General features: G+C 36.6%; 4 protein-coding genes across 16 annotated transcripts; 2 read left to right on the top strand and 2 right to left on the bottom strand.

Annotated features, from left to right (window-relative positions):
- Positions 1 to 4,311: 4,311 nt before the first annotated feature.
- On the top strand, positions 4,312 to 11,873 carry LOC140822877 (uncharacterized). Of its 13 annotated transcripts, none has more exons than XM_073183825.1 (6): positions 4,312 to 4,532; positions 4,631 to 4,760; positions 10,389 to 10,907; positions 10,990 to 11,016; positions 11,341 to 11,439; positions 11,517 to 11,873. In XM_073183825.1, exons 1-6 carry the CDS (start codon positions 4,395 to 4,397, stop codon positions 11,531 to 11,533), a joined length of 930 nt encoding a protein of 309 aa, XP_073039926.1. In that variant the 5' UTR covers positions 4,312 to 4,394; the 3' UTR covers positions 11,534 to 11,873. The 13 variants fall into 13 exon arrangements, with proteins under 13 accessions (XP_073039926.1, XP_073039917.1, XP_073039915.1 ...); XM_073183816.1 differs by having other exon boundaries at positions 4,317 to 4,532; positions 4,634 to 4,760; positions 10,392 to 10,907; positions 10,990 to 11,060; XM_073183814.1 differs by having other exon boundaries at positions 4,317 to 4,532; positions 4,634 to 4,760; positions 10,990 to 11,060.
- Positions 11,874 to 15,134: 3,261 nt separating this feature from the next.
- LOC140824057 (uncharacterized) lies at positions 15,135 to 15,731 on the bottom strand. The gene has a single exon (XM_073185658.1). It carries the CDS (start codon positions 15,729 to 15,731, stop codon positions 15,135 to 15,137), a length of 597 nt encoding a protein of 198 aa, XP_073041759.1.
- Positions 15,732 to 16,403: 672 nt separating this feature from the next.
- LOC140824554 (uncharacterized) lies at positions 16,404 to 17,318 on the bottom strand. Its single transcript, XM_073186131.1, has 2 exons — positions 16,794 to 17,318; positions 16,404 to 16,695 (listed from the first exon to the last, which is right to left on the bottom strand). Exons 1-2 carry the CDS (start codon positions 17,311 to 17,313, stop codon positions 16,667 to 16,669), a joined length of 549 nt encoding a protein of 182 aa, XP_073042232.1. The 5' UTR covers positions 17,314 to 17,318; the 3' UTR covers positions 16,404 to 16,666.
- Positions 17,319 to 23,102: 5,784 nt separating this feature from the next.
- On the top strand, positions 23,103 to 26,209 carry LOC140822876 (ubiquitin-conjugating enzyme E2 27-like). The gene is made up of 5 exons (XM_073183811.1): positions 23,103 to 23,403; positions 24,849 to 24,897; positions 25,416 to 25,575; positions 25,692 to 25,781; positions 25,972 to 26,209. Exons 1-5 carry the CDS (start codon positions 23,223 to 23,225, stop codon positions 26,077 to 26,079), a joined length of 588 nt encoding a protein of 195 aa, XP_073039912.1. The 5' UTR covers positions 23,103 to 23,222; the 3' UTR covers positions 26,080 to 26,209.
- Positions 26,210 to 26,315: the final 106 nt, after the last annotated feature.

Here is a 26,315-nt window from a genome sequence, read left to right as displayed (position 1 = left end):
TATAGGATTAGAGATGTTAAGAAAATGGATTTTGGAGAAAAATATATAACATATATTGAAAATTGTGATTTCTAAAATAAGAACAATATTAATATGTATGAAGATTTGAAAGTTGAATTAGAGAATATACATAGATTTGATAGTAGAATGAACAGTCGAGTTGGAAATTTATCATAATTAATTAGGAATATAAAGATATTTATAGAAAAAATAATAATATATGTCTGGATCCGATTTGAATAAAAAGGGTACCGGATCCAATTTTCAGAAATATAATTAAAGTACCATTTTTATTCTTAAATATCTGTATCGTTTAATATTAATTATCATATTTTTTTTGAAAATAATATTATTATATATCCTATAATTAACAACGGTACTTGGTACATCATAAATAATATATAGTTCTAATTTATTTTTGAATCCTCTGTTAATCTGCTTACATAATGATTTTTTCAATCTTTGTTTTGAAAATCTATTTAAATTTATTCAATGTCAACAATTTCGGGTTTCTAAGATCACTTTGCTTAGATGGAAAAAACATAGGACGAAGGTCGAGGGAACTGAAACTATATATTTCTTATACGAACATTGAATCCTAATTTATGTTTGGACTCGTTGACTGGATCATAATCGACCCTACAAATAATCCATCACGAGTGTGTGTATATGTGTATATGTGTGTGTGAAGTCGCCTCCACAAAGTTTGTTTCACCCTACTCGTGAGTGATCCGGGTCCACCTCCATGTAAAAAAAAAAAAATTGACTCGGAAAAATCCGAGCCGTTGGATCGACCCCTGCGGGCAATGCCCGCAGGGGTAGGGTCGACTGAACCCCTCCATAATGAGCATTTCTTGCTCTTGAAGGAGCGCCCTCTTCCTGTCTTCCTGACCACGAATTGTTAGAGTAGGTGTTCGGCAAACCAATTTGTGACTCGAGTTTTATTGATTCTATTGTAAAATAATCTCTATTTTAAATATTTTACGATTATATTCGACTATGACATTATATTTTATCTGTATACTCATGCAAGCTGGATAAAGCCCTTGAATATACAATAGGTATCATGAGGTCTGTCTCTCAACGTAAGACAATGAAACTCATTAGGAAGTGTACCGTATATTCCAAACAGGTTCCTAGTCGATTGAGCCACCTAAAATAAGGATAAAAGTCGCTCGAGCTCAAAACTAGCATCCATAGTGTAAACGTCATGTTTCATTGGCAATGGCATGTAGATACCCATTCACACAGATGAGTGATCATATGATGATGTACTGAACAACCATCTCTCAGACTATTCAAGTGGTTCTCACTTATCAAATGGAATAGTCCGCAGTTATGGTTGTACACCATTAGTCCTTTGACCTGAGACATTGTAAAGGACTATACGTACTAACATGCACTTTGATCCATTTACCGACTCTATCGAGGGTCATCAGGTGTCGAGTTTGGTGTAGTTTTGAAATACGTATAAGCAAATGCATTGTAGACGGGGATTCACCATTTGCCTATGAGTAAATATATCATATGTGATCTGATGAGTTGATAGTGCAAGGAATCTTTGGCCAAAGCAAGAAATGTGCTTTAGGGAAATATGTTTTCTTAGTTGCACATATCATGCCACTATTAGTACTCAAAGATAAATCGCATCGTTATCGAATTATATGCAACTCTCGATATATCAATGCTTGCATATTCGATCGGGATATATGTGTTGAATGGACCGTAATGTATGCTAACCATGACTAAAGGTTCTTGCAGGCACTATCAGTTAATGGGGCGATGCTACTAGACGCTCGTACCATGATCTGATGGGTACAATCAGAAATGAGTTCTGACATTCATGATCAAGATGTTGATAAAAAGAATGATGCTAACTAGGGTAAGCCCAAATAAGAATAAACGTTATTATGAATCACATGCAGATATGAACTCACGGCTAGCTATATCCTATGAACCATTGAGGATCACACAAGTATCGGATTCGGTGTTCTCGTTGCGATATACCAATGGTTGCATATTCGATCGAGATATATGTGTTGAATGGACCGTAATGTATGCTAACCATGACTAAGGGTTTTTGCAGGCACTATCAGTGATACCTAGGGGATAATAGGGCGATGCTACAGACGCTCTTACCATGATCTGATGGGTACAATCAGAAATGAGTTCTAAAATTCATGATCAATGTGTTGGTAAAAAGAATGATGCTAACTAGGGTAAACCCAAATAAGAATAAATGTTATTCTGAATCACATGCACATGTGAACTCACGGCTAGCTGTATCTATGAACCATTGAGGATCACACAAGTATCGGATTCGGTGTTCTCGTTGGGATAGTCAAATTTCAAGGAGTTGAAATTTGACGACTATAGTTTGATTGAGATCAAACAAGAAGCTTATAAAGGAGTTATGAGTTGATTCCATAAGATGGAAGAAATGAAAGTTAGCATGATTGCTAAATAAAGAAGGAGAGTGTAACTGTCTGTTTTGTAAAGGAGTTCACTAAAACGCGGCTGCCAAATATGATAACTGTCATATATAATAAGTTCCAAATTTTCTAAATGAAATTGATCTTTGAATTTTCTATTTTCATTATATGAACAAGATTTGTATCCTCGGTATATGGCGCTCTCGGATCATCGACCGAGGTTGTAATGAGTTCAGAATCATTTTTTATGTGAATTTGGAATTTACTGATTAAATGATAGTGCTAGTAGTGATGACTACTGACATACAAAAATTCTCATATATGTTCTAGAGGAGTCTAGAATTGAATTAACCAAGACGCTAATTTATAAATTAAATAATAGTTATTTAATTTAATTAATGTACATATTTATTTTATATGGTGATATAAAATATGTGTATATGATATTACTATATCATGTATTATTAAAAGTTAATAAATAAATTATATATATTAATTATATGAGAGTTTTAATGTAACGAAATTATTAGAGTCCTTGTGGAGAGAGACTTCTAATTGGATTAGGAGTCTCACTCTATATATACACCACTAGGACTCATAATAAAAAACCTAATTTTTGCACACAAAACAAAACAAAAATTCTCTCCAATTCCTCAAGTGAGTCACGACCACATAAAGTGTTTTTTAATAAAAATTCGGCCAAGTGCTTTCTTCCGCTTCGCGCCGACTCCGGATTTTGAAAATTTGGATGCTGCAATCTCAACGTACAAATCGCTTGCGATTTCTAGTGCAATCCAATCGAGTAACAAAACTTCTGATCGTGGACTCACTTATGCGATATCAAGAATATCTCGTTGTCTTGTACTTACAAAAGACACATATTTTATCAACAGTTTTGGAACACGATCTTATTTAAATATTGTATGTTGGGAAGCATTTACACAACCATGTTCTAACAAAACTATTTTTGTTGAGCAATGAAGACATGTGACACACACGTTTCATTTTAGATGTGATAGAACAATGTTCACATTACCAGATGTTTCAATTATTTGTGGTGATGGTTGATAGTGAATCAGTGACCAGAGTAAATGATTCACACACAGTTGAACAAAGACAACACCCTTGTTTGGAGATTTTGTGATTTACGTCATCAATATCACATTTTAAAGGTGGTCATTTATCTATGATTGATTTACACGATAATTGCATGTCTACACATATTGATGATGATAGTTTGTAGGTAAAGTAATAAAATATGTTCGTCGTGTAGCATTGATGATCATTGAAGTAATAATGTATCCTGATTATCAAGGAATGAATGCTAAACTCTTTTTGCAACTCATATGGGATATCAGTCGAGTGAAATTTTACTGCTGGAGGAATGCAGTTTTTATTGTACCTGTATCACAAGTTATGCAATCCAATGCGTATAGATAAGTTTATAATATTTGGACATTTATATATCTTACAAATATATATAATATATTTTGATTATTTAATACATAATGTGTTTTTTAACTTTATTTATTATACGAGATTAGTCCGGCAAAAACTTGTGTGAGACGGTCTCACGAGTCGTATTTTGTGAAATATATATCTTATTTAGGTTATCAATGAAAAAATATTATTTTTTATGTTAAAAATATTATTTTTATTGTGAATATTTGTATGGTTGACCCGTCTTACAATAAAGATTATTTTTTATTGTAAATATTGATAAGATTGACCCGTTTTACAATAAAGATTCGTGAGATCATATAACAAAAAACATACTCGATTAGTCCTTGAGTTGTCTATCTTAAACTTCAAGGATCCGATTTTTCGAATATTCGAGTTTTTTTATAATTATTTTTTCTTTTTCCTCGGTCGAAAAGTAGATATTTTGATGTAATCGGTAGTCTTATCTCCCCTTCACAGGGACACCTGAATGATCATTCATTACAGGTCGAGGAATAATTAATGGCTTCAACTTCAGCTGTTGGATTACCCTGCCAACATTTTCTGACCAGCTCCAGTGGCCGGAAACCTCCGTGGCCACTGATTTCTCCGTCCTCATGCGTGCGGACTGTCTGCCGAAGCTACCCATTGAAATTCCTGGTGAGAGTATTTCTTCAATCTTCTTCATCGTACTTCTGATTGCTTGTTACTTATTAGATCTTTCTTGGGAGTTTAATGTTTTGTTTACTTAATTGAAGAAGCTGGGATTTGGAATCCCGGTGCCGAGTTCGCTAAATGGACGGAGACAAATGATACCTTCAAATGGGTTCTCGCCGGTGACTATTCGTCGCAACCGAAGGGTTGGATATCCCGATGGTAATGGTAATGGTAATTTCCTTCCTCGTACTACCTCTTGTTGGTCCCACGTGCGGAATTTGAGATAATAAAAGCCGAAAATAAAGAATAAACTGGACACCGAGATTTACGTGGAAAACCCCTAAAAATTATTAGGGTAAAAACCACGGGCAAGATGAAAAGAATTTCCACTATAATATTTTGTGGTGTACAACTCACTCACTGTGTTTCCAAAGAGAACACAAAATCTCTTAATACAGGAGAACAAACATCTCACAAATATTATAGAACTAAGCACTCAATGCTTATAAGATGAGAGAAAACTCGAAGAAGGGATGATTTCAGAATGAAGGAGAGAGCTCTATTTATAGAGCCCTTAACCGTGTGAACATGCGTTAAAAACGCGTATTCCATCAATTCTGCGAAACTTCCTGAGTCAAAACAATGCCAACCACGTTTTCCTTTTGTCAAACTTGTCTGCTCCATTTATTGAGCCTGTCGACATTTCTCCCACTTGGAGATTTGATTGAGAATCAAACACATCTCCACACATCCTTTCAATCTTGTCATTCCCTGCTGCTTACGTTTTCACTAGGCCACTTGAGAATCTACACCACTCAAACTTATCAGTGTTCACTGACTTGGTCAGAAAATCAGCTATGTTATCCTTTGTATGTATCTTCTGCATATCCACACTTCCTTCTTCTACTACTTCCCGCACAAAGTGAAATTGTACTCCAATGTGTTTAGTCCTAGAATGAAAGGCTGGATTCCTTGCGATGTGCAAGGCACTCTGACTGTCACAAAACAAAGAAACATTCTCTTGTTTGTGTCCGATCTCCTCCAATAACCTTTTAATCCATATTGCCTCCTTGCAAGCTTGAGTAGCTGCCATATATTCTGCCTCCGTTGTAGATAACGCCACAACTGTCTGCAGTTTTGAAACCCAGCTTACTGCTCCTCCTACAAGTGTAAACACATAACCAGTAGTAGATTTTCTCTTATCAGGATCACCTGCATAATCTGAATCGACATAGCCCCTGAGTGTAAAATCCGATCCTCCATAACATAATGCAACATTCGAGGTACCCTTAATGTATCGAAGGATCCTCTTAACAGTGCTCCAATGCTCTCTTCCAGGATTCGCCATATACCGACTAACTGCTCCCACTGCTTTGAGCAATGTCCGGTCTTGTACATATCATGGCGAACATCAAACTTCCCACTGCTGATGCATATGGTACTCGAGACATCTCCATCCTCTCTGCTTCACTGCTAGGACACATCTCAGAGGATAACTTGAAGTTAACAGGAAGAGGGGTCGAAATTGGCTTACTATCTTGCATGTTGAAGCGTTGCAAGATTTTCTTCAAATAATTTTTCTGGGAAAGCCAAATCTTTCTGTTACTTCTGTCTCGGTGAACTTGCATCCCTAGAATCTTGTTTGCTGGTCCCAAGTCCTTCATATCAAATTCCCTAGCCAACTGTGCCTTCAATTCTTGGACATGATCTTTGTTGGGGCCTGCTACCAACATGTCGTCCACATACAACAGCAAAATGATATAATCATCACCAGACCTCTTGAAATACGTGCAAGGGTCTGCACTCAGTCTGTTGTATCCAAGGCTCATGATATAGGAATCAAATCTCTTGTACCAACACCTCGGCGCCTGTTTGAGACCGTACAGAGATTTCTTCAACCTGCAAACCAAGTTCTCTTTGCCTTTTTCCGCAAAACCTTCTGGCTGGAGCATATAGATTTCTTCTTCAAGATCTCCATGAAGAAATGCCGTTTTCACATCTAACTGTTCTAGATGTAGGTCAAACACCGCAGACAATGCCAGCACCACTCTGACTGTTGTAAGCCGAACCACAGGAGCAAATATCTCATTGAAGTCAATGCCTTCTTTCTGAGCATACCCTTTTACCACCAATCTAGCACGATACCGCTCCACTTGGTTATTGCCATCACGCTTGATCTTATAGACCCATCTGTTTCCAATGGCTTTCCTTCCTCGTGGTAGTGTAACAAGATCCCAAGTTTTATTCCTGTCTAAAGCCTCCAACTCTTCTTGCATTGCTATCATCCATAAGGATACATCCGAGCTTTGAGTAGCCTCGTGGAAACTCGATGGCTCACCATCCTCTGATAATAGACAATATGCAATGTTGCTTTTAGTGACATAATCTGAAAGCCAACCTGGTGGTCTTATGTCTCGAGTTGACCGCCTCACATTGGAAACCTCAGACTCAACTTGTTCTTGTTCTTCGTGCTCTGGTACTGCTTCACAAGAAACTTGACCTTCGTCTGTCTTATTTTCTACCTGAAAAATAGTAGTTTCTGAATTCTGTGTGCCTTTGTCTCCCTTTACTTTATCTTCCTCGAAGATAACATCCCTGCTGATGACAAGCTTGTGAACAGTAGGATCCCACAAGCGAAACCCCTCTACTCCATCAGCATAACCCAAGAAGATACATTTTCTGGATTTCGAATCCAACTTTGATCTTTCTTGCTCATTGTACAGAACGTACACCGGACTTCCAAATGTATGCAAATGAGAATAATCTGTCGGCTTCCCAGTCCACATCTCCATCGGAGTCTTCAGATCAATCGCCACTGAAGGAGAACGATTGATAATATAACAAGCGGTTTTGACTGCTTCCGCCCAAAATGATTTTTCTAGACCTGCAGTCCTCAACATAGCTCTTGTTCTGTCCAACAAGGTTCTATTCATCCGCTCCGCCACTCCATTCTGTTGAGGTGTGTAAGCCGTCGTGAACTGTCTCTTGATGCCCTCATATTGACAAAATGCATCAAACTCGTCACTGGTATATTCTCCTCCATTGTCAGTCCTCAAACACTTGATTTTCTTTTCAGAATCAAGTTCAACCCGCGCTTTGAAATCTTTGAAGACTTGGAAAACATCTGATTTCTTCTTGATTGGATACACCCAACATCTCCTAGAGAAATCATCAATGAACGAGACAAAATATCTCGCTCCTCCTAGGGATACAACCGGTGCTTGCCAAACATCCGAATGAATCAGCTCCAATATGCTTTTGCTCCTGGCAGTAGAAGTGCCAAACTTTAATCTGTGTTGTTTACTGGTAACACAATGCTCACAAAAGGGTAGTGACACTTTTGTAAGTCCCGGCAGCAGCTTCCGTTCTGAGAGAATTTTCAACCCTCGTTCTGACATATGCCCGAGCTTTCTATGCCATAACACTGTTAATTCTTCTCCTGAACCAATTGATGCAACAGCTAGTTCTGCCTCTTTGTGTGTTTCTCCCAAAAGTACATACAGATTTGCAGCAATCTTTTCCGCCTTCATAACCAGAAGCGCGCCTTTCACAATTTTCATGATCCCATTCTCGATACGAGTTTTGCACCCGATGTCATCCAATTGCCCCAAGGACAAAAGATTTTTCGTCAGTCCTTTCACATGTCGTACCTCCTGTATGGTGCGAATGGTGCCATCAAACATTTTAATTTTGATAGTACCGACCCCAGCGATTTCCAAGGTATGATCATTTCCCATGAATACAGATCCTCCTGAGATTGGTTCATAATGATCAAACCATTCTCTCCGAGACGTCATATGCCACGTCGCTCCTGAATCCATTATCCATGTGTCACAAAATTTGTGCCTGCCTTCCGCAACTGTTGCTGCTTCGCTGAATAATATTTCACCACTGCCTGAAGTACTGGCCACATTTCCTTGAGAACTTTTATCGATACTCGTACACTCTCTCTTGAAGTGCCCTTTACCGCCACATTTAAAGCAGTAAATATTTTTCTTCTTACTTCTCGACTTTGATCTACCTCGCCTTTGGCTCCCACTGGAGTCACGGTCCATGAATCTTCCTCTTATCATCGGCAAAGCCTCTGCCTGCTTCGAAGTTACCAACCTGTCTTCCTTATTCTTGCGCCGGCTTTCTTCTCCGAGAACCGCAGTTAAGACATCGTCGAATCTTAGAAAGCCCATAAGAATATTGTTGGTAATGTTGATGATAAGTTGATCGTATGAATCTGGTAGACTTTGAAGTAGAAGCTCCGCACGTTCATTTTCCCCTATTTTATGCCCCATGGAAGTGAGTTGGGCAAATAGAGTATTTAGTGTATTGATATGGTCGGTCATCGATGAGGATTCCGCCATCCGAAGAGTATAAAGCCTTCTCTTTAGGAAAATCATATTGTGTAGCGACTTGACCTCGTACATCTTTGTTAGAGTATCCCAGATAACTTTAGCTGTTTTTATCTCAGAGATACTTGACAAAACTTCGTCTGCTATAGCCAAGTGTAAATTGGCAACAGCGTTGTCATTCATCTCATTCCACTTTCCATCATCCGCAATCTCCACCGGTCTGTCTCCAATAGCCGCCAAGCAATTCTCCTTTCTTAAAACTGCTTGTATCTTTATTTTCCACAGCATAAAATTGCTTCCGTTGAACTTTGCTATCTCGTACCTTCCCGCCATTATGTCTACAACAATTTTAGTAGACCAGACAAAATAATCCCGCCTTAAATAAAAAATCTCAAAAAATCTTTTCTGATGTGGAGGATCAGTCTAAGCTGCAACCACAGAGCATACTCAGAATTTTAGGAAATTTTAAACCAAGGCTCTGATACCACTTGTTGGTCCCACGTGCGGAATTTGAGATAATAAAAGCCGAAAATAAAGAATAAACTGGACACCGAGATTTACGTGGAAAACCCCTAAAAATTAGTAGGGTAAAAACCACGGGCAAGATGAAAAGAAATTCCACTATAATATTTTGTGGTGTATAACTCACTCACTGTGTTTCCAAAGAGAACACAAACTCTCTTAATACAGGAGAACAAACATCTCACAAATATTATAGAACTAAGCACTCAATGCTTATAAGATGAGAGAAAACTCGAAGAAGGGATGATTTCAGAATGAAGGAGGGAGCTCTATTTATAGAGCCCCTAACCGTGTGAACATGCGTTAAAAACGCGTATTCCATCAATTCTGCGAAACTTCCTGAGTCAAACAATGCCAACCACGTTTTCCTTTTGTCAAACTTGTCTGCTCCATTTATTGAGCCTGTCGACACCCCTAAGGTTTTCATGTGGAATGTATATTTTATCGCTTTCTTGTTCAGAATGAATGAAATCCTTTCTGCTCTTTTAAACTTAGCCACTGTTTTGCTGCGAAGACATCCGACCTTCGACACGAATTCTTCGAAAGAATTAGATTTATAAATCATTATGTTATCCATATATTTGATAGTTTCATCATTTGAACCAAGCGGTGCCTAAATCGATCATTTTGTTTAGAACGTGTGTTATTATTTAAGCTAAAAGATTGGTACTTGTTAATGTATGTGCTGTTGTTTTGGAAAAGTAAGTGATGAAAGCACAATAGACTATAACTCGGTTTCCATTGCCAGACGGACTGCCTTATTTTGTGAAGTTAAATAAGCAATTTATGCAGTAATGACTTTTACCGGATCTGTTACTGAATCTTGCATTGCACGATGACCATGAGTTGAACAATGGAAATTAGATTATGAAAATATAGTCCACTGCTGAGAAACAATTAGTCGTAGCTAGGTGATTGGTGATTATAATCATGATAAACATCTCATTTTCGATTTCTTTTTCAAATCTCACGACCTTCCTCTGAAAAATTTCAGCAGTCCTCTGCCAAAATTCAGGTAGCAGGTCAAAGACAGAACTTGGCGCCGTGGGAGAGGGTGGGAGCTCATCCGAATCATCAGAGACACCGAGTAACATTTTGTATCAAGGTGCCTATGGACCATGGACAGTCGAGTCTACTGATATCCAAGAAGTGATTTTGTATAGGACGGGACTCGTGACAGCTGCCACTTCTTTTGTAATTGCATCTTCAACAGCTTTTTTCCACGATCCAGGAACCGTGCATGATTTGATTTCAAGAAATTTGGATTTGTTTTATTGTTTGGGAGGCTGTGGATTGGGGATATCTTTGTACTTGATTCACATATATGTCAAAGAGATTAAGCAGGCACTGCAAACCTTGTGGTTGATTGGTGCTTTGGGATCTGTGGCGACATATGCTCTTTTGGCACAGCCATCGGGTACGACTTTAGTACAGTATGTTGTGGAGAATCCAGCTGCTGTATGGTTTGTTGGCCCACTCTTTGCTGCGCTAACCGGTCTTGTGTTCAAAGAAGGTTATTTTCCTCAGTTTTTTTAAGATCTCAATCATTTTGTGTTGTGTTTCTTATCTTATCAACAAATCAATAACCTATGTAGGACTCTGCTATGGAAAGCTGGAAGCAGGTGTGCTCACTTTCGTTATTCCAGCGCTTCTGCTGGGGCACTTGGTACTGCATAATGCTACTTTTTTCTTTCTTGTTTTGGCCAATATGTAGGATCAAACGGTTGCCTCTATGTTAATAGTTATAGCTGGCAGTAACCGTAAATCTCATATCTTTTAAACTATTTAATGCGTCATGCATCACATTGCGATCATTGTGCAATACAAGCAACACACATAAATAGTTGTATGATCAAATGGGATCACCTGAGTCTTGATATTTGTATAGTTTTGGTTTCCCAACAATGTTTTATACCGCTTTCAATGGCGAACTGACATTTAATCAGAGTGGTTTGATGGACGATGGCACAAAATTGACCATTTTGGGCTTTTGGATGGCGCTCTTTGTGGTGTTTGCTGGCAGAAAGTTCACTCAGCCAATCAAGGTACATAGAGTGGACTGTTTTCCCTATAGAGCTACTAGCTTCATCGGATATGTAAATAAAGAAGTGTTCTTTCGCAGGACGACATTGGAGATAAATCTGTTTTCATTTTCAACGCGTTGACTGAACCAGAGAAGGCGGCTCTAGTCCAGAAACTTGAGGAGCAAAACTATTTTCAGAAGCGCAACTGATTTCTTCGCGGAAAATGCACTTAAATATGGCATATACAAGCTTGGAAAGCTACAACCAAATGTATTAGGCGGGACCGAAGATATGTTGACATACTTGGTTGAGTTTAGGAATTTTTCGTCGCTTGTAAATTACAGTATTAGTATGTGAGTATATATATGTATGCGTGTGAGGTAGGTGACCTCTCTCATATATCTGGATAATTTCCTACCTTCATTTTGTTGTTAAAATAAAATAGTTACTCAACTCATTTTATCCTTGCTTTGAGCTCTAACTCAAACAAGAATTTTTGTTTTAAAAATTTTATTACGATTCTTAACAACATAATTACATTAGATGTTCACCAATTTATTATGAATATTTCATCATATTCTTTGTCTAAATTCTTAGCTTTATGGCTTACTGAAAGAGTTAGAAATAAAAACCAAATCGGGATTCACGACGCCTGATTGTAAAAGTCGGATTATTTCATAATTTTAACACGATTTTGTTAGCCAAGATCGAGAAGATCTGATCACAAAAATTGATTTTTTGTGATCTCAATCATCTCTACTGCACAGGGTCGATTGTTCTACGTATTTAACACGAATTAATTAATTACAACACAGAGATTAGAGATTACCCTTGAAGCGTGTTTTCGATCTTCTTCTGCACTGGATCTACGCTCCAAACCTCCAAGCCTTCTCTGGTGTTCTCTCAAACTCTTTGTGTAGGATTGTGTTGTGTGTGGTCACAAGTTACAATATCACATATATATAAAATATATTTGTGATATCTTGTAACAAAAAGATAACTAGAATATCTTTTAAAATATAAATTTAAATGGACAAATATATTATACATATCTAGAAGATTTGATATCTCAATCTTCCATGAAATATAATAGTCCAGATAAATTTATCCCACATATACCATAAATTATAACTCATATAATTTATCCGAGTTTATATTAGAGCCACCAAAAGGACCTGGTCGGATTCAATTAATTTAAGCTCCAATAAATTAATTTGATCCAATCAACTCATGATTTATCAAAATAATTTATTAATCTTATTCTACTCCACTAAAAGGATAAGATTGCACTCTCAAATTAATTGATATTACTGAAGCACAAAATCAATAATAATATCCTCTGATTTATCGACCCAACATATCACCCCTGTCGATCAATTAGAACATCTAAAACAGGGTATCCAGACCATATAACCCACATTAGATATTCATAGCTTCTCAACCCTCATCTTCTCTTTGACAGTCCCATGTGATCACATCACATAATTAATTAAACAAGAATGTTGAACTACTGAGCTCAGATTTTACTGTCTTCTAGAAGAACTTGTGAGTTTATGATCATACCTATTGACTAGGTGACAGATTCCATATTACGAATATATGTTCTTTGTTATTTCACTTTGATTCCCAAAACATCGAGATATTGACCAATGGTTTGGTCTCACTCATTGATGTATCAAAGAACTTCAAGCTAGTAATCAAAGTTCATTATCCGCTCAGGATTAAGGTGTTATGTACGACAATCAAGTGATTTTGAATTATTATGGTCAAATCAAATTCAAATCTCACGTGGTCCAGTCCAATACAACAAAATGTATCCTTAATTTTATTACCAAACCAAAGATAGGCTTCAATAAAATTGAGACGATCTTATCAAAATAATTTGTCCTTATTTATTTACCGATCGTGGACAATAAAACTTTGGATTGAATTACAAATTGAATCTTTCCGTGTTTAACGACTTAAACACTCAATTTATAATAATACAACAATCCAATGGACATATGCATTGCTCAAAATAAATTTATTTAAACAAATAAATGAAGATTATTTTAATTTCAAAATGTCATCAACATATAAAAAAGTACTCAATGGGCATCATACTATCGAACATTTTCCTCCCACTTGCCCTAGAGTAAATGAGTCATGTCTAGTACACTCATATTTTGAATATGTTCCTCAAAAGCTCTAGCAGGTAAGCTTTTGGTGAAATGATCAGCAAGATTTTCAGCAGATGCTATCTTGCACACTGTCACGTCTCCTCGTTGAACAATATCCCTCACTAGGTGATATTTTCGTTCAATGTGTTTTCCACGCTGATGGTTTCTTGGTTCTTTTGCATTTGCCACTGCACCACTGTTATCACAATATAAAGTAATGGCATTTGATGCAGCAGGAATAACCTCAAGGCTTAGCAAAAACTTTTTCAGCCAAACGGCTTCTTTTGATGCTTCACGAGCCGCTATATACTCCGCTTCCATTGTGGAATCAGCAATACATGATTGCTTGATACTCCTCCAAACAACGGCACCACCACCCAATGTGAATACAGATCCCGATGTGGATTTACGAGAATCTCTATCAGCTTGAAAATCAGAATCAGTATAACCCACAGGTGCCAACTCTGAAGCCGAGTAAACCAACATATACCCTCTAGTTCTGCGAAGATACTTGAGAATATGCTTTACAGCAATCCAGTGCTCTGGTCCTGGGTTTGACTGATATCTACTAACAATCCCAACAGCATAACAAATATCTGGTCGAGTGCATAGCATAGCATACATAAGACTTCCTACAGCCGAAGCATAAGGAACTCTTTTCATGTATTCCACTTCACTTGGATTCTTGGGATTGTGGTCCTTTGACAAGTGAATTCCATGTCTGAAAGGTGTTTGACCCTTCTTGGAATTTTGCATTGCATACCTCACCAATATTTTATCAATATATGAAGATTGAGATAAAGCAATCCGTTTGTTCTTCCTATCCCGAAGGATCTGGATTCCTAGAACATAACTTGCTTCTCCCAAGTCTTTCATGTCAAACTGTTGAGACAACCAATTTTTGGCAGATGTCATCACCCCTACATTATTCCCAATAAGTAGAATGTCATCCACATATAGCACAAGAAAAATCACCTTGTCATCTAAAATTTTCTTATAGACACAAGGCTCATCAATATTTTGATCGAAACCATAATCTTTCACAGATTGATCAAAAACGATGTTCCAAGACCTTGACGCCTGCTTAAGTCCATAAATAGACTTTTTCAGTTTGCATACTTTATGCTCTTGACCGTTGTTGATAAAACCGTCTGATTGTACCATATAAATGGTTTCGTCAAGATTTCCATTAAGAAATGCTGTCTTGACATCCATTTGCCACACCTCATAATCAAAATGAGCTGCAATGGATAAGAGGATCCGAATAGACTTAATCATAGCCACAGGTGAGAAGGTTTCATCGTAATCGATTCCTTCTCGTTGGCTAAAACCTTTGGCTACCAATCTAGCCTTAAAGGTCTCTATTTTTCCGTCTATTCCTCTCTTTCTCTTGTAGACCCACTTACACCCTATAGGTCTCACACCTTCAGGAATGTCTACAAGAACCCAGACGGAGTTAGTGTACATGGATCTCATTTCTGATTCCATGGCACTCCTCCATTGGTCAGCGTCAACATCCTCCATAGCTTCTTTGTACGTGATGGGATCCTCCTCTTGTTAAATGGAAACCGCATCAAACGATTCTCCATAGAGCAAGTATCTAGAAGGTTGTCGAATGACCCTCCCACTACGTCTAAGCTGTGGAGGTTCTTGGTTGATTGGAATTGATTGTCGTTGTCTTAAGTTCTCTTCTTGATCATTTTCTTCATTCTCCATTTGGATATGATGGGGTGACCGATCATTGGAACCAATGTTTTCTACCACTTCATTTGTTTGGAAACCAGTGGTTAATGGTGGTAGAAATGTGAATTCAAACTGAGTAGGTTCAGTGCGGATCTCTGGAGTAGATGATTCAGTAATCTCTTCCAAAAGAACCTTACTCTGTGATTCACTCTCTTCTATGTGCTTGTCCTCTAAGAAGGTTGCATTTGTACTTACAAATACCTTCTTGTCTTGAGGACTATAGAAGTAATATCCTCTTGTTCCCTTAGGATATCCAACAAACATGCATAATTCTGATCTAGGTTCCATTTTATCCATCTTTCTCTTTAGCACATAAGCATGACATCCCCATATCCGAATATGTCTTAGATTAGGCACGCGCCCATTCCACAATTCAAGAGGTGTTTTAGAGACAGATTTAGAAGGAACCATGTTCAATAAGTATATTGCAGTTTGGATAGCATATCCCCAAAAGGATGTACTGAACTTAGAGAAACTTAGCATGGACCTAACCATGTCCAACAAAGTCCTATTTCTCCTTTCAGAGACACCATTCTGCTGAGGTGTAGCTGGTGCGCTCAATTGGGATATGATCCCATTTATCTGATAAGTATGTTCTAAAGTCATTGGACAGATACTCGCCACCTCTGTCTGATCGAAGTGTTTTTATGCTCTTATCTAATTGTTTTTCCACTTCATTTCTGAATTCCTTGAGCTTTTCAAAAGATTCAGATTTGTGGGACATTAGGTAAACATAACCGTATCTAGAGTAATCATCAGTGAAGGTGATGAAATACTCAAATCCTCCTCTAGCTTGTACACTAATTGGTCCACATACATCAGTGTGCACTAATTCCAAAACTTCATTGGCTCTATGTCCTTTAGAGTTAAAAGACCTCTTAGTCATCTTGCCTTCCAAACAGGATTCACATACAGGCAAGGATTCCACCTTTAAATTACTTAAAGGACCATCCTTTACCAACCGTTGAATTCTATTAAGGTTGATATGACCAAGTCTCAAGTGCCACAAATAAGTTTCATTAGTGGGAGACAATTTAATTCGTTTGTTTGATTCAATGTGATGCAAAGAGCTTGCATCTTGTTTTAAGACATATAAATCGTTATTCAAATGTCCCTTGCAAATAAGGGCTTTATTCAAGGTAATATCAACCACCATTTGTGAAAAATGGACATAATATCCTTGTCTAAACAATAAAGCAACAGAAATCAAATTTCTAGTAATCTCCGGAACATAATAACAATGTCTTAAAACCAAATGTTTATTATTCGAAAAATAAAGATAAACAATTCCAGCAGCTTTTGCAGACACCACAGCCCCTGTGCCAACTCTTAGAGTATGTTCCCCTTCATTGAGGCTTCTGGTTACTTGGAACCCCTGCAAAGTATTGCATATATGATTAGTGGCTCCAGAATCTATAATCCAAGTATCAGTAGAATCAACCACTAAACAAGACTCAATAAAAGATAACTCACCACTACCCTGCTTCTTGGAAGCTAGATATCCTTGGCAGTTTCTCTTCCAATGACCCTTCTCTCCACAATGGAAACATTTTCCCTTAGACTTGCCATCTACCTTGACTTTCTTCTCATTTTGTTGTGGACCCTTCTTGTTGGGCTTCTTCCTTTTATTCCCATTTTTACCTTTCGGCTTGGAATAAGACGGCCCAACAGAAGCAACAACAAATGCATCACCAGTTTTAGTCTTAAGAACACTTTCAGCATTTTGGAGTTCCTTCATCAACTCAGTCAAGGATATGTTTAGCTTATTCATGTTATAGCTAACCTTAAACTGTGAGAACATCTCAGGGAGAGTCTCAAGTGCCATGTCAACCTGAGTCTCTGATTTGATTTTAGCCCCTAACACCTCAGCCACGTTAAACTGAGCGATCAATGCAAGCATATGATCTCTCACGGGCGTCCCAGGTTTCATGCGCATGTTCATAATGGTTCGAATGGCTGCTTGTCTTGCCTGACGTCCTTGATGCTCAAACATTTCTTGGAGGCTATCCATGATTTTTATAGCAGTGTCCATGTTCTGATGTTTCTGTTGCAGCACATTTGAGATGGATCTTAAAATGTAGCAACGGGCCATCTCATCAGAACTGATCCACTTATCATAAGCCTGCCTTTGAGCTGTCGTGGACTCCGTCGTAGGCACCAATGGACAGGGTTCATTGAGCACAAACTTGTGTTTCTCCGCAGTTAAGACAATCAATAAATTACGTTTCCAATCAATGTAATTTTCTCCGACTAGTTGGTTGTTGGTTTAAATCATAGACAATGAATTTCCAGTCATTTTTCTGAAATTAAAATAAATTTAAATGATCAATGCAATAAATAAAATTATGTGTTATGCATGAAATGCATTTGTAGATCCCAAAAACTACTACAACACAGCAATTTACCTAAAACTCCAAAATACATAATTTTTTCTTTACGAAAAAACATGTTATTTATAGCTAGGCTGGGACCCTCCCACTAAATTCAATATATCTAGCAACTCATGCAATATTAATTTAGTATTGCTTGATTTTGGTCATCAAAAGATATTGTAAAAATATTCTATAAGAAATTCTCACAATATCATTGACTTAAGTGTATACCCTTAAATTAATTATTTATCAAGTATCAAATTAATTATGTCACCTATAGGGTGGTCACAATTAATTTTACTATAAAATAATTATAATAATGGGTCCAATCAAGTAACCGAAACAATGTAGCCTTCCTATAGGGAGACCAATAAAATTGGCACGAGGCATACATAATTCTTACTAATGGACTAATAAGGGAGACCGTGGGCTTATTAAAAAATATACCATCTCACACTTAATATTTAAACTTTATTTTGGGTTTTATCCGATTAATAAAATCATGACTATTTTAACTCTTAAAATAGTTCAATTATTAATCAAAATATTTATTCTCTAAAAATAGAATAAATAAAATTTTATGCATGACAATATGGTACCTAAAGCGGTGTTTATGCAATCTACATGGCATGATACATGAATGACAAATATAAGCAATAATTAAACAAGAACAAATTTATGGCCCATCCTAGACACAATAAAATTAAAGATCTAATTGAGCCCAAAAATGGCCCAATACTATAATTTTAAAATTCCAGCCCAAGTAGTAAATCCAGCATTCTGGTTGGCCCACGACCCGAAAGCCCATGACCCGAAACCCGAACTCGTGACCCATAACCTGCGAACCATCTTCAAACCCAAACAAATTGCCCGGATCCGACCCGAAACCATGACCCGAACCCACGACCCGGAACCCGCGATTCTCTTCTGCAACCCTAAAAATTGCCGCCGCCGCGCCGCCGCTGGAGTCGCCGGAAACGTGCGAAATTGAAAGATCTCCACCGCGCCGGTCACTGGGAAATCACCGAGACACCATATCCATTTCGAAACCGAAAATAGATGCCCAATTTTCCAGATCCAGCGCAAAGAAAATGGCGATTTTCGCATCTCAATCGCGCCCCCTCCACCGTGAAGAACGACGCATGAGATGGACCGTAAACCACTTTCGCATACACTCCTCATCCTCGCGGCCGCGTGATTCCGATCGTGCGACCCAGATTCGCATTCCATGGTGGATTTCGGAAATTGCAAACAGGTCCCTGACGTTGTGAAGAAGACACACTCTGGTCCCTGGAAACTTTGGACGAAATTTCAGTCTGGTCCCTTGAGTTTTAATTGAAATTGCATCCGGCCCTCCAGTTCTTCAAATAGATGCAGAAAAGCCCAAATCCGAAAAATACAATAAAAATTGCACGAAAATAACAAGGGGAAACATGGAGTCGTAATCCACCCCCTTGGTTACAGACTCGAAAATACGAAATACAATTTCACCAAAAACTAGGGCCATAAACCGTTCAGAAATTAAATAAATCATTCATTCAAACCATAATCACATAAAACTAACACCGCTTTAAACTAAAACATGCATAAATAATTAATTAATTCGCAATACGCAAAAACAATATCAAAACCCGTGGCTCTGATACCATATGTTAGCCAAGATCGAGAAGATCTGATCACAAAAATTGATTTCTTGTGATTTCAATTTTCTCTTCTTCACATGATCGATTGTTCTACGTATTTAACACGAATTAATTAATTATAACACACAGATTAGAGATTACCCTTGAAGCGTGTTTTCGATCTTCTTCTGCACTGGATCTACGCTCCAAACCTCCAAGCCTTCTCTGGTGTTCTCTCAAACTCTTTGTGTAGGATTGTGTTGTGTGTGGTCACAAGTTACAATATCACATATATATAAAATATATTTGTGATATCTTGTAACAAAAAGATAACTAGAATATCTTTTAAAATATAAATTTAAATGGACAAATATATTATACATATCTAGAAGATTTGATATCTCAATCTTCCATGAAATATAATAGTCCAGATAAATTTATCCCACATATACCATAAATTATAACTCATATAATTTATCCGAGTTTATATTAGAGCCACCAAAGGGACCTGGTCGGATTCAATTAATTTAAGCTCCAATAAATTAATTTGATCCAATCAACTCATGATTTATCAAAATAATTTATTAATCTTATTCTACTCCACTAAAAGGATAAGATTGCACTCTCAAATTAATTGATATTACTGAAGCACAAAATCAATAATAATATCCTCTGATTTATCGACCCAACAGATTTTGTGTCTGACACGTATCACAATTTTTGAATTCAAACTGTTTCAGTTTTGAAATTAAATTTCATAAAAGCTTAAAATGTAAAATAAATTTAATAATTATATTTTATTTCTGGTTGGGAGAACTTTATTTGTCTACAGATTTCTAAACTCGGTTCTTAAAACAATATTTTATGAGGAAAATCTACACGATCATATTATTTGATACTCCCAACAAGATAAATAAATAAATTCCCACATCCTTTGATGGAAGCCATTCAAAGATACCTACCTGAAAGTTGTAGAATTTCTCCCCTAAATGGATGTTGTCGTTACACCGCAGTTTTGAGATGAAATCTTGGTTCGAAACTCAATTATAATAGAGTATCATATCTTAATAAAAAAGAACTACATGTTATATGTCGTCACTCGTCAAAAAATAATACAAACTAAATTTTGGACAGACAATACCTTATATTTTTTAGTAGGTCTCTTTAAAACGATCTTACGAACCTTTTATATATGAGATGAGTCAACCCTACCGATATTCACAATAAAAAATAATATTCTTAGCATAAAAAGTAATATTTTTTTATGGATAACCCAAATAAAAGATCTGTCTCATGAAATACGACTTTCGTGAGATCCTCTCGCACAAATTTTTGTTTTTGCTAACACGTTTCAAATAGTTCCGAAACTAGGGATCAAAAGACACGACACACACATGCAAAATAAATAATTGTGTGTTTGTAAGAACTTGAAGCGTAAGCTAAGCCAAAAAGTGTAGAGATAGTCGGGGAAAAAATATTAAAAAATCTTTTTAAATATTGATGTGACAAAGAATTATACAAATTATTAGGCTACGTTTGGTTGGAAGGATAGGATAAATTAATGATTAGTATGTTAATGATAAAAAAAATGATTGTGATAGAAATGTAATATATGATATAAAATAGTAGTATGTTTGGTATGATTTTTAAGTATGAGATAATTTTGAATTTTTTGATGAAATGACGCAATTGCCCTTTTCTTTATTTTGTTTTTCTTTACTCCGGCGACGGCCGGCGGTGGTCCGGCGACGGGGGACGGAATCGTGGTGGCGGCGACGACGGCGGTTGGCCGGAATCGCGGCGGCGGCGGTTGGCCGGAAACGCGGCGGCGGTCGGCCGGAAGTGGCGGCGGCGGTCGGCGGTTGCTGGCGGCGGCGGTCGGCGGTCGGTGGAGGGAAGTGATGGTGAGTTTGGATATAGGAGAAGGGTAAAATTAGAAAAATATGATGGATTAAGAGTAGGATAAATAATCCTAGGGGGTGAGGAGGTATTATTTTAACCTACCTAACATAACCTAATCATTCATAGGAAGGATTGACTTGGTTAAATAATCACGCGTACCAAACGAGTGATAAGGTGGGTTAAAAAAAATAAACCCACCTTATCACCCAAACCAAACACCCCCTAACAATACAAACTAACAAGGTGACACATGTGTTGTGTGTGTATAATATATAGATTTTATTTGTTTTTTATTTATTTTATTCTCTAATAATTGTTTTAAATATAAGTTTTATATTTTAGTGATGGGTAAATACATTGAAAATGATTTTACTAAATATTCAGAAATTAGTTGAGAGAAAGGTAGAGAAATAATATTGGTTAGATGTGTTTAACTTAAAATTATATAAAATGAGTATGTATTTATATAGAATGTCGGGACAAAATTAGAAAGATTTTTGTGTGGTACTTTTATCATGTAGCATATATATATATATATATATATATATATATATATATATATATATATATATATATATATATATTAGAAATCAACACAATTGTTCAATGTTACTAAGAATTATACAAATTAGAAAATTCTTGGTTATGCTAGATTTTCTTTAGGTTCTTAATCAAGCTAAGATTTTATTCCAGATTGATTTAAAAGTCGCATATATAAATGTACATCTTAAATCGATCCATGATATTACCTTAATCTTATAATTATTTCAAAGCAATTTGTAAGCGGAGAGAACATATATCTTCCGCCAACGAAATTGACACATGTCGAAATCTGAATCCGTACAGACAGTGCACGAGTAACAATGAACACACTATTTTCTTTGTCGACTTCGACCTAAGAGAGACAAATGTCCTCGACTGGTAGGACACACACACGCATATATTAAAAGTGATCCGTTTAAATTAACAATCAATCTCATGCAACTCAAGTAGATCAACACAAAAAATGTTATCCCTATATCCCAAACTGGTACAGACCTACACAAAACGTCAACGACACAAATACCTCAAGCCATTAAAATTCTGAGGGGGTTGAAGTGTTTCAACGACAACATTTTATGATCCTATCAACCAACGTTTTGCCCGTTTAAACCGTGTACATTTCTAAACGAACGTATTAAACCATTGTTTCTCACAATAACAAGAGTTTTAACGAGAAAACATTATCGACACCCTCTTGTCTTTGTTCGTGTTTTTGGTCTCTCGTTGATGAAAAATCAAACCATTGCGATAACAAGTCCTAATACACAGAGTTAATGAGATGCTAGTTTTAAAGTAGAGCTCAAATCACGTATTCAACGACTATATCTCAAAACATGATATAATTAATTTAACGTGACAAAACATGAATCATTGAATATACGATCTAGTTTGAACCCTACCAACATATAATACGTATTAGTGCACCGATCACGTGTTGTGTGCTTGTATAATATTTTTTATAATTCAGTTGATTAATATTTAAATGAGGATCAAAATATAATTATAAGAAATAATGAGGGACTACAATATAATTTGATATATAAATTATAAAATAAATTGAAAAATGAAGGAATAAAAAAATAACCTCAGTGAGAATTGAACCAATAACCTAAACTTTAAGAAACGACAACTCTATTCGCTGAAGAACTACATATAACTCATATTAAAATTTTAACATTTTATTAATATATATAATTATTAAAACAAATCATGACACCAAAGTTAGTTAATCTAAATGTCACAAATTTAATAAAATATAAAATATAAAATAAATAATAATATAGAATAGTATAGAATTATATACAAATATATAACTGCTAGTGTGTATATAATACACACACGCACCGAACGCTTCATTAACCTTTACGAAAAGATTTTGAGTAAAGGAAACAGTTCTACGCCTCTGCCTGGGTGAGAGAGACCCGACTCCTGAACGAAGTATTCCACTTTCTCTCTGCCTAAATATGGTGGATTTTGCTAGAGTGCAGAAGGAATTGCAAGAGTGCAATCGAGATTTTGAGGTGTCTGGGATTAAGGTGGTTCCAAAGAGTGAAGCTAATCTTGCCCACTTGCTTGGCACAATCCCTGGTCCTATTGGCACTCCTTACGAAGGTGGAACTTTCAAGATCGATATCATTTTGGCAGGTAATCTTTGGTTTGCATTCATATTATCTTCAAATGGGCTTAGATGCTTGAGGGTTTCGCGTAGATTGGGTTTCCGAAGATGATTTTCTCGTGCTTTTCTTTTTTAGCTTAATTTTGATACTTTTTTTTATTTTAAAAAGAAAGTTTTCTTGCTCTTGGGTCTTGTCGCTAATTATTTCTTGAAAAAGAAAGTTAACAAGGTTATTTCGTCAATATTCGTTTATGTATTCATAATTTCTGTGACCTCGTTAAATTCTGGAAGGTTTTACTGGCGGGCTATTTTGCCTTTCTTGTTCTTGGGTACAAAATAAAAAATTCTTCTATTCTTTTTGAGTAACAGAACGAGTTACTTCTGGTTTTGTGTATCGTATAAGTTGGATCTTTTTGGATTAGAATGTATTCTTGATACCTTGCATCAAGCTCTTCAAGTTGGATTCTATTTGCTGTGATAAAATCTTGCGCTTACATTACTAGCGAGGTCCAATCAGCTTAGTCGACACCCAAACTCATCACCTGGCGTTAATACATCCATCAAGTGACAAGATTATGAGACTCACCTCTCTCTCATCACTTATGTTTCAGAAATAAGATATATAATGTCATTTTGTAAGGCGAGGTTTGGTGTAGTTGTGCATTCTCCTTTTGACAAATAATACGACGAGATTTCTTTTGTTTGTTTTTATGACTATTGTGGTTTCTGTGCCATGTGCCTCTTAGTTGCTCAGTATCAGGATACAGCTAATATGTTCCCCAGTTGGTTGAAGATTATTAGAGATTTTAAATTAGGGAGTTGATTTACGTTAATGCATGATGATCTCTCCTGGAGACTCAAGTTACAATCTGCGTGAATTAAAATCTATGACTGCAAGTTACAAATCAGATATCTGAATGAAATCGTTATTACTTTGCATGAGTTGATGGATATTGAGGAATAGATGGGTTCTTATATATATATATATATATTTAAGCATTAATTATACTGATGTTTAGTTATGCAAACTTTTCTAACACTTAATTGGTTCTTTATTACTACTTGCTGATCCCTCTATGCTTTTCTGAAAGAGCGAAGTAAGCCGGTTCTGATCCCAGAAAAGAGGCTTCCTTATGATTGCGTACACAGTTAATATTTGGGTTTAAAAAGTTGTCTTAAGGAGCATTGAAGGAACCGGCCTGCCAACAAAAACCAATGATTTTATAAGGTCTTTCGGAATTATGAAAAAAGATGGAACTGCGTAAATTTATACAAGCCTAAGAGCTCATTATGTTTTTGATGCCTTATTTTCTGTCAGTGAGTACTGAGTAGCAATGAAGTTTTGATACTAATTTTTTCTTTCTTTTCAACGAAGGGATTTGATCTTTATTACAGGTGGGCATATATTTAGTAACATATAGTATCAATAGCTGTTTATCTTGGATGGCATTTACTCACATTTTCGTCCTTGCAGATGGATACCCATTCGAGCCTCCCAAGATGAAGTTCGTCACAAAAGTATGGTACGTTGATAAAATGTGTCCCGTTGATTTTGCCGCCTCTTCACGATTCATATGTAACTTCTGTAGTTTTCCTTCATTTCGTGCTGATATAACGCTGTTAAGGCACTGGCGAATTTTATGTGGAAAGATGGAAGCTAAGCTTTTGGATTTTATGGGCCGTTTGCGAAACTGCTAAAAAAATTGTCATCGTACTTGGAACTTACACGTTGCTGGGGAAGGGATTATCATCTTGACAGCCTCATTTCTTTTTGTTATTTTCATATTTTTCACAGTTTCCTTTTACAACAATATTTTACAAATTAGCCTTTTCATTTTAAATTAGCGGGAGACAGAAAATAGGGCATCCTATCTTACAAGCTAATGTCTCATCTTTTTTCTTATGTTGCTCTTAATATATTGGTCTGTTGTCTGTGGGTATTGACTTTTCTTTCTTCGTTGCTGTAACAAACTTTCTTTTTCGTAAGCTTCAATAAATTATTTATATTTCTAGTATTTCTCTGTCTTCTTTCCAATCAAAGGCATCCTAATATAAGCAGTCAAAGTGGTGCAATATGCCTGGATATCCTGAAAGATCAATGGAGCCCAGCCCTGACTTTAAAAACAGCTCTTCTTTCTATACAAGCATTACTCTCTGCTCCTGAACCTGATGACCCTCAAGATGCTGTGGTAGCACGACAGGTGTTTTTCTCTGCATGGATTTTTCTTACCCTCCCCGTTCTAAACTTTTTTCTCAGGATTTGTTGTCTTACTGCTATCAACCAGTCGTTGATTAGTTATTTTTATATATTCTTCAGTATCTTAAAGAACATCACACTTTTTTGGGTACCGCTCGTTACTGGACTGAAGCATTTGCCATGACATCATCTCTTGATGTCGAGGAGAAGGTTAGCTGCATTCAACGAATTTGGACGTCCACCCTTTTCTTTATCACACCTAAAAATGTTCAAGAAGCATGAAGAAAAATGAACGTGTAACGGAAGACAGGCCTAATTTCTCTGGCAATTATCCCAGATTATTATTTTCATTACTTGACACCTTTTGAAGCTACAAATCCCTATCTCTTAATTTCTACAGGTGAAAAAACTTGTGGAGATGGGGTTCCCTGAAACATTGGTACGGAGTGCTTTGGAGAGCGTCGGTGGTGACGAAAATTTGGCACTTGAGAAGCTTTGTTCTGGTTAGTTTGGACAATGTTTTGATATGATTAGTTTGGACAATGAAAACTGATGTTCCGGTATATGATATAAACGAGACTTAAACTTTATGCAATACACCGCATATAGCTATTATCTTATCAAATTTCACCGCTTAACATGGTTTCATGGTCTTGAACCGTTGTAACACGAGTTCTAGCATCTCGATTTTGAAGTTTAGATGGACTACTAAGTACCACCGATCTAGGCTCATCAGTTTTTCTA

This window comes from Primulina eburnea, chromosome 2 (assembly GCF_022965805.1).
Source record: "Primulina eburnea isolate SZY01 chromosome 2, ASM2296580v1, whole genome shotgun sequence".
Taxonomy (NCBI): Eukaryota; Viridiplantae; Streptophyta; class Magnoliopsida; order Lamiales; family Gesneriaceae; genus Primulina; species Primulina eburnea.
Note: the sequence above shows the minus strand (reverse complement) of the source record. Positions and strands in the feature narration are given on the sequence as shown.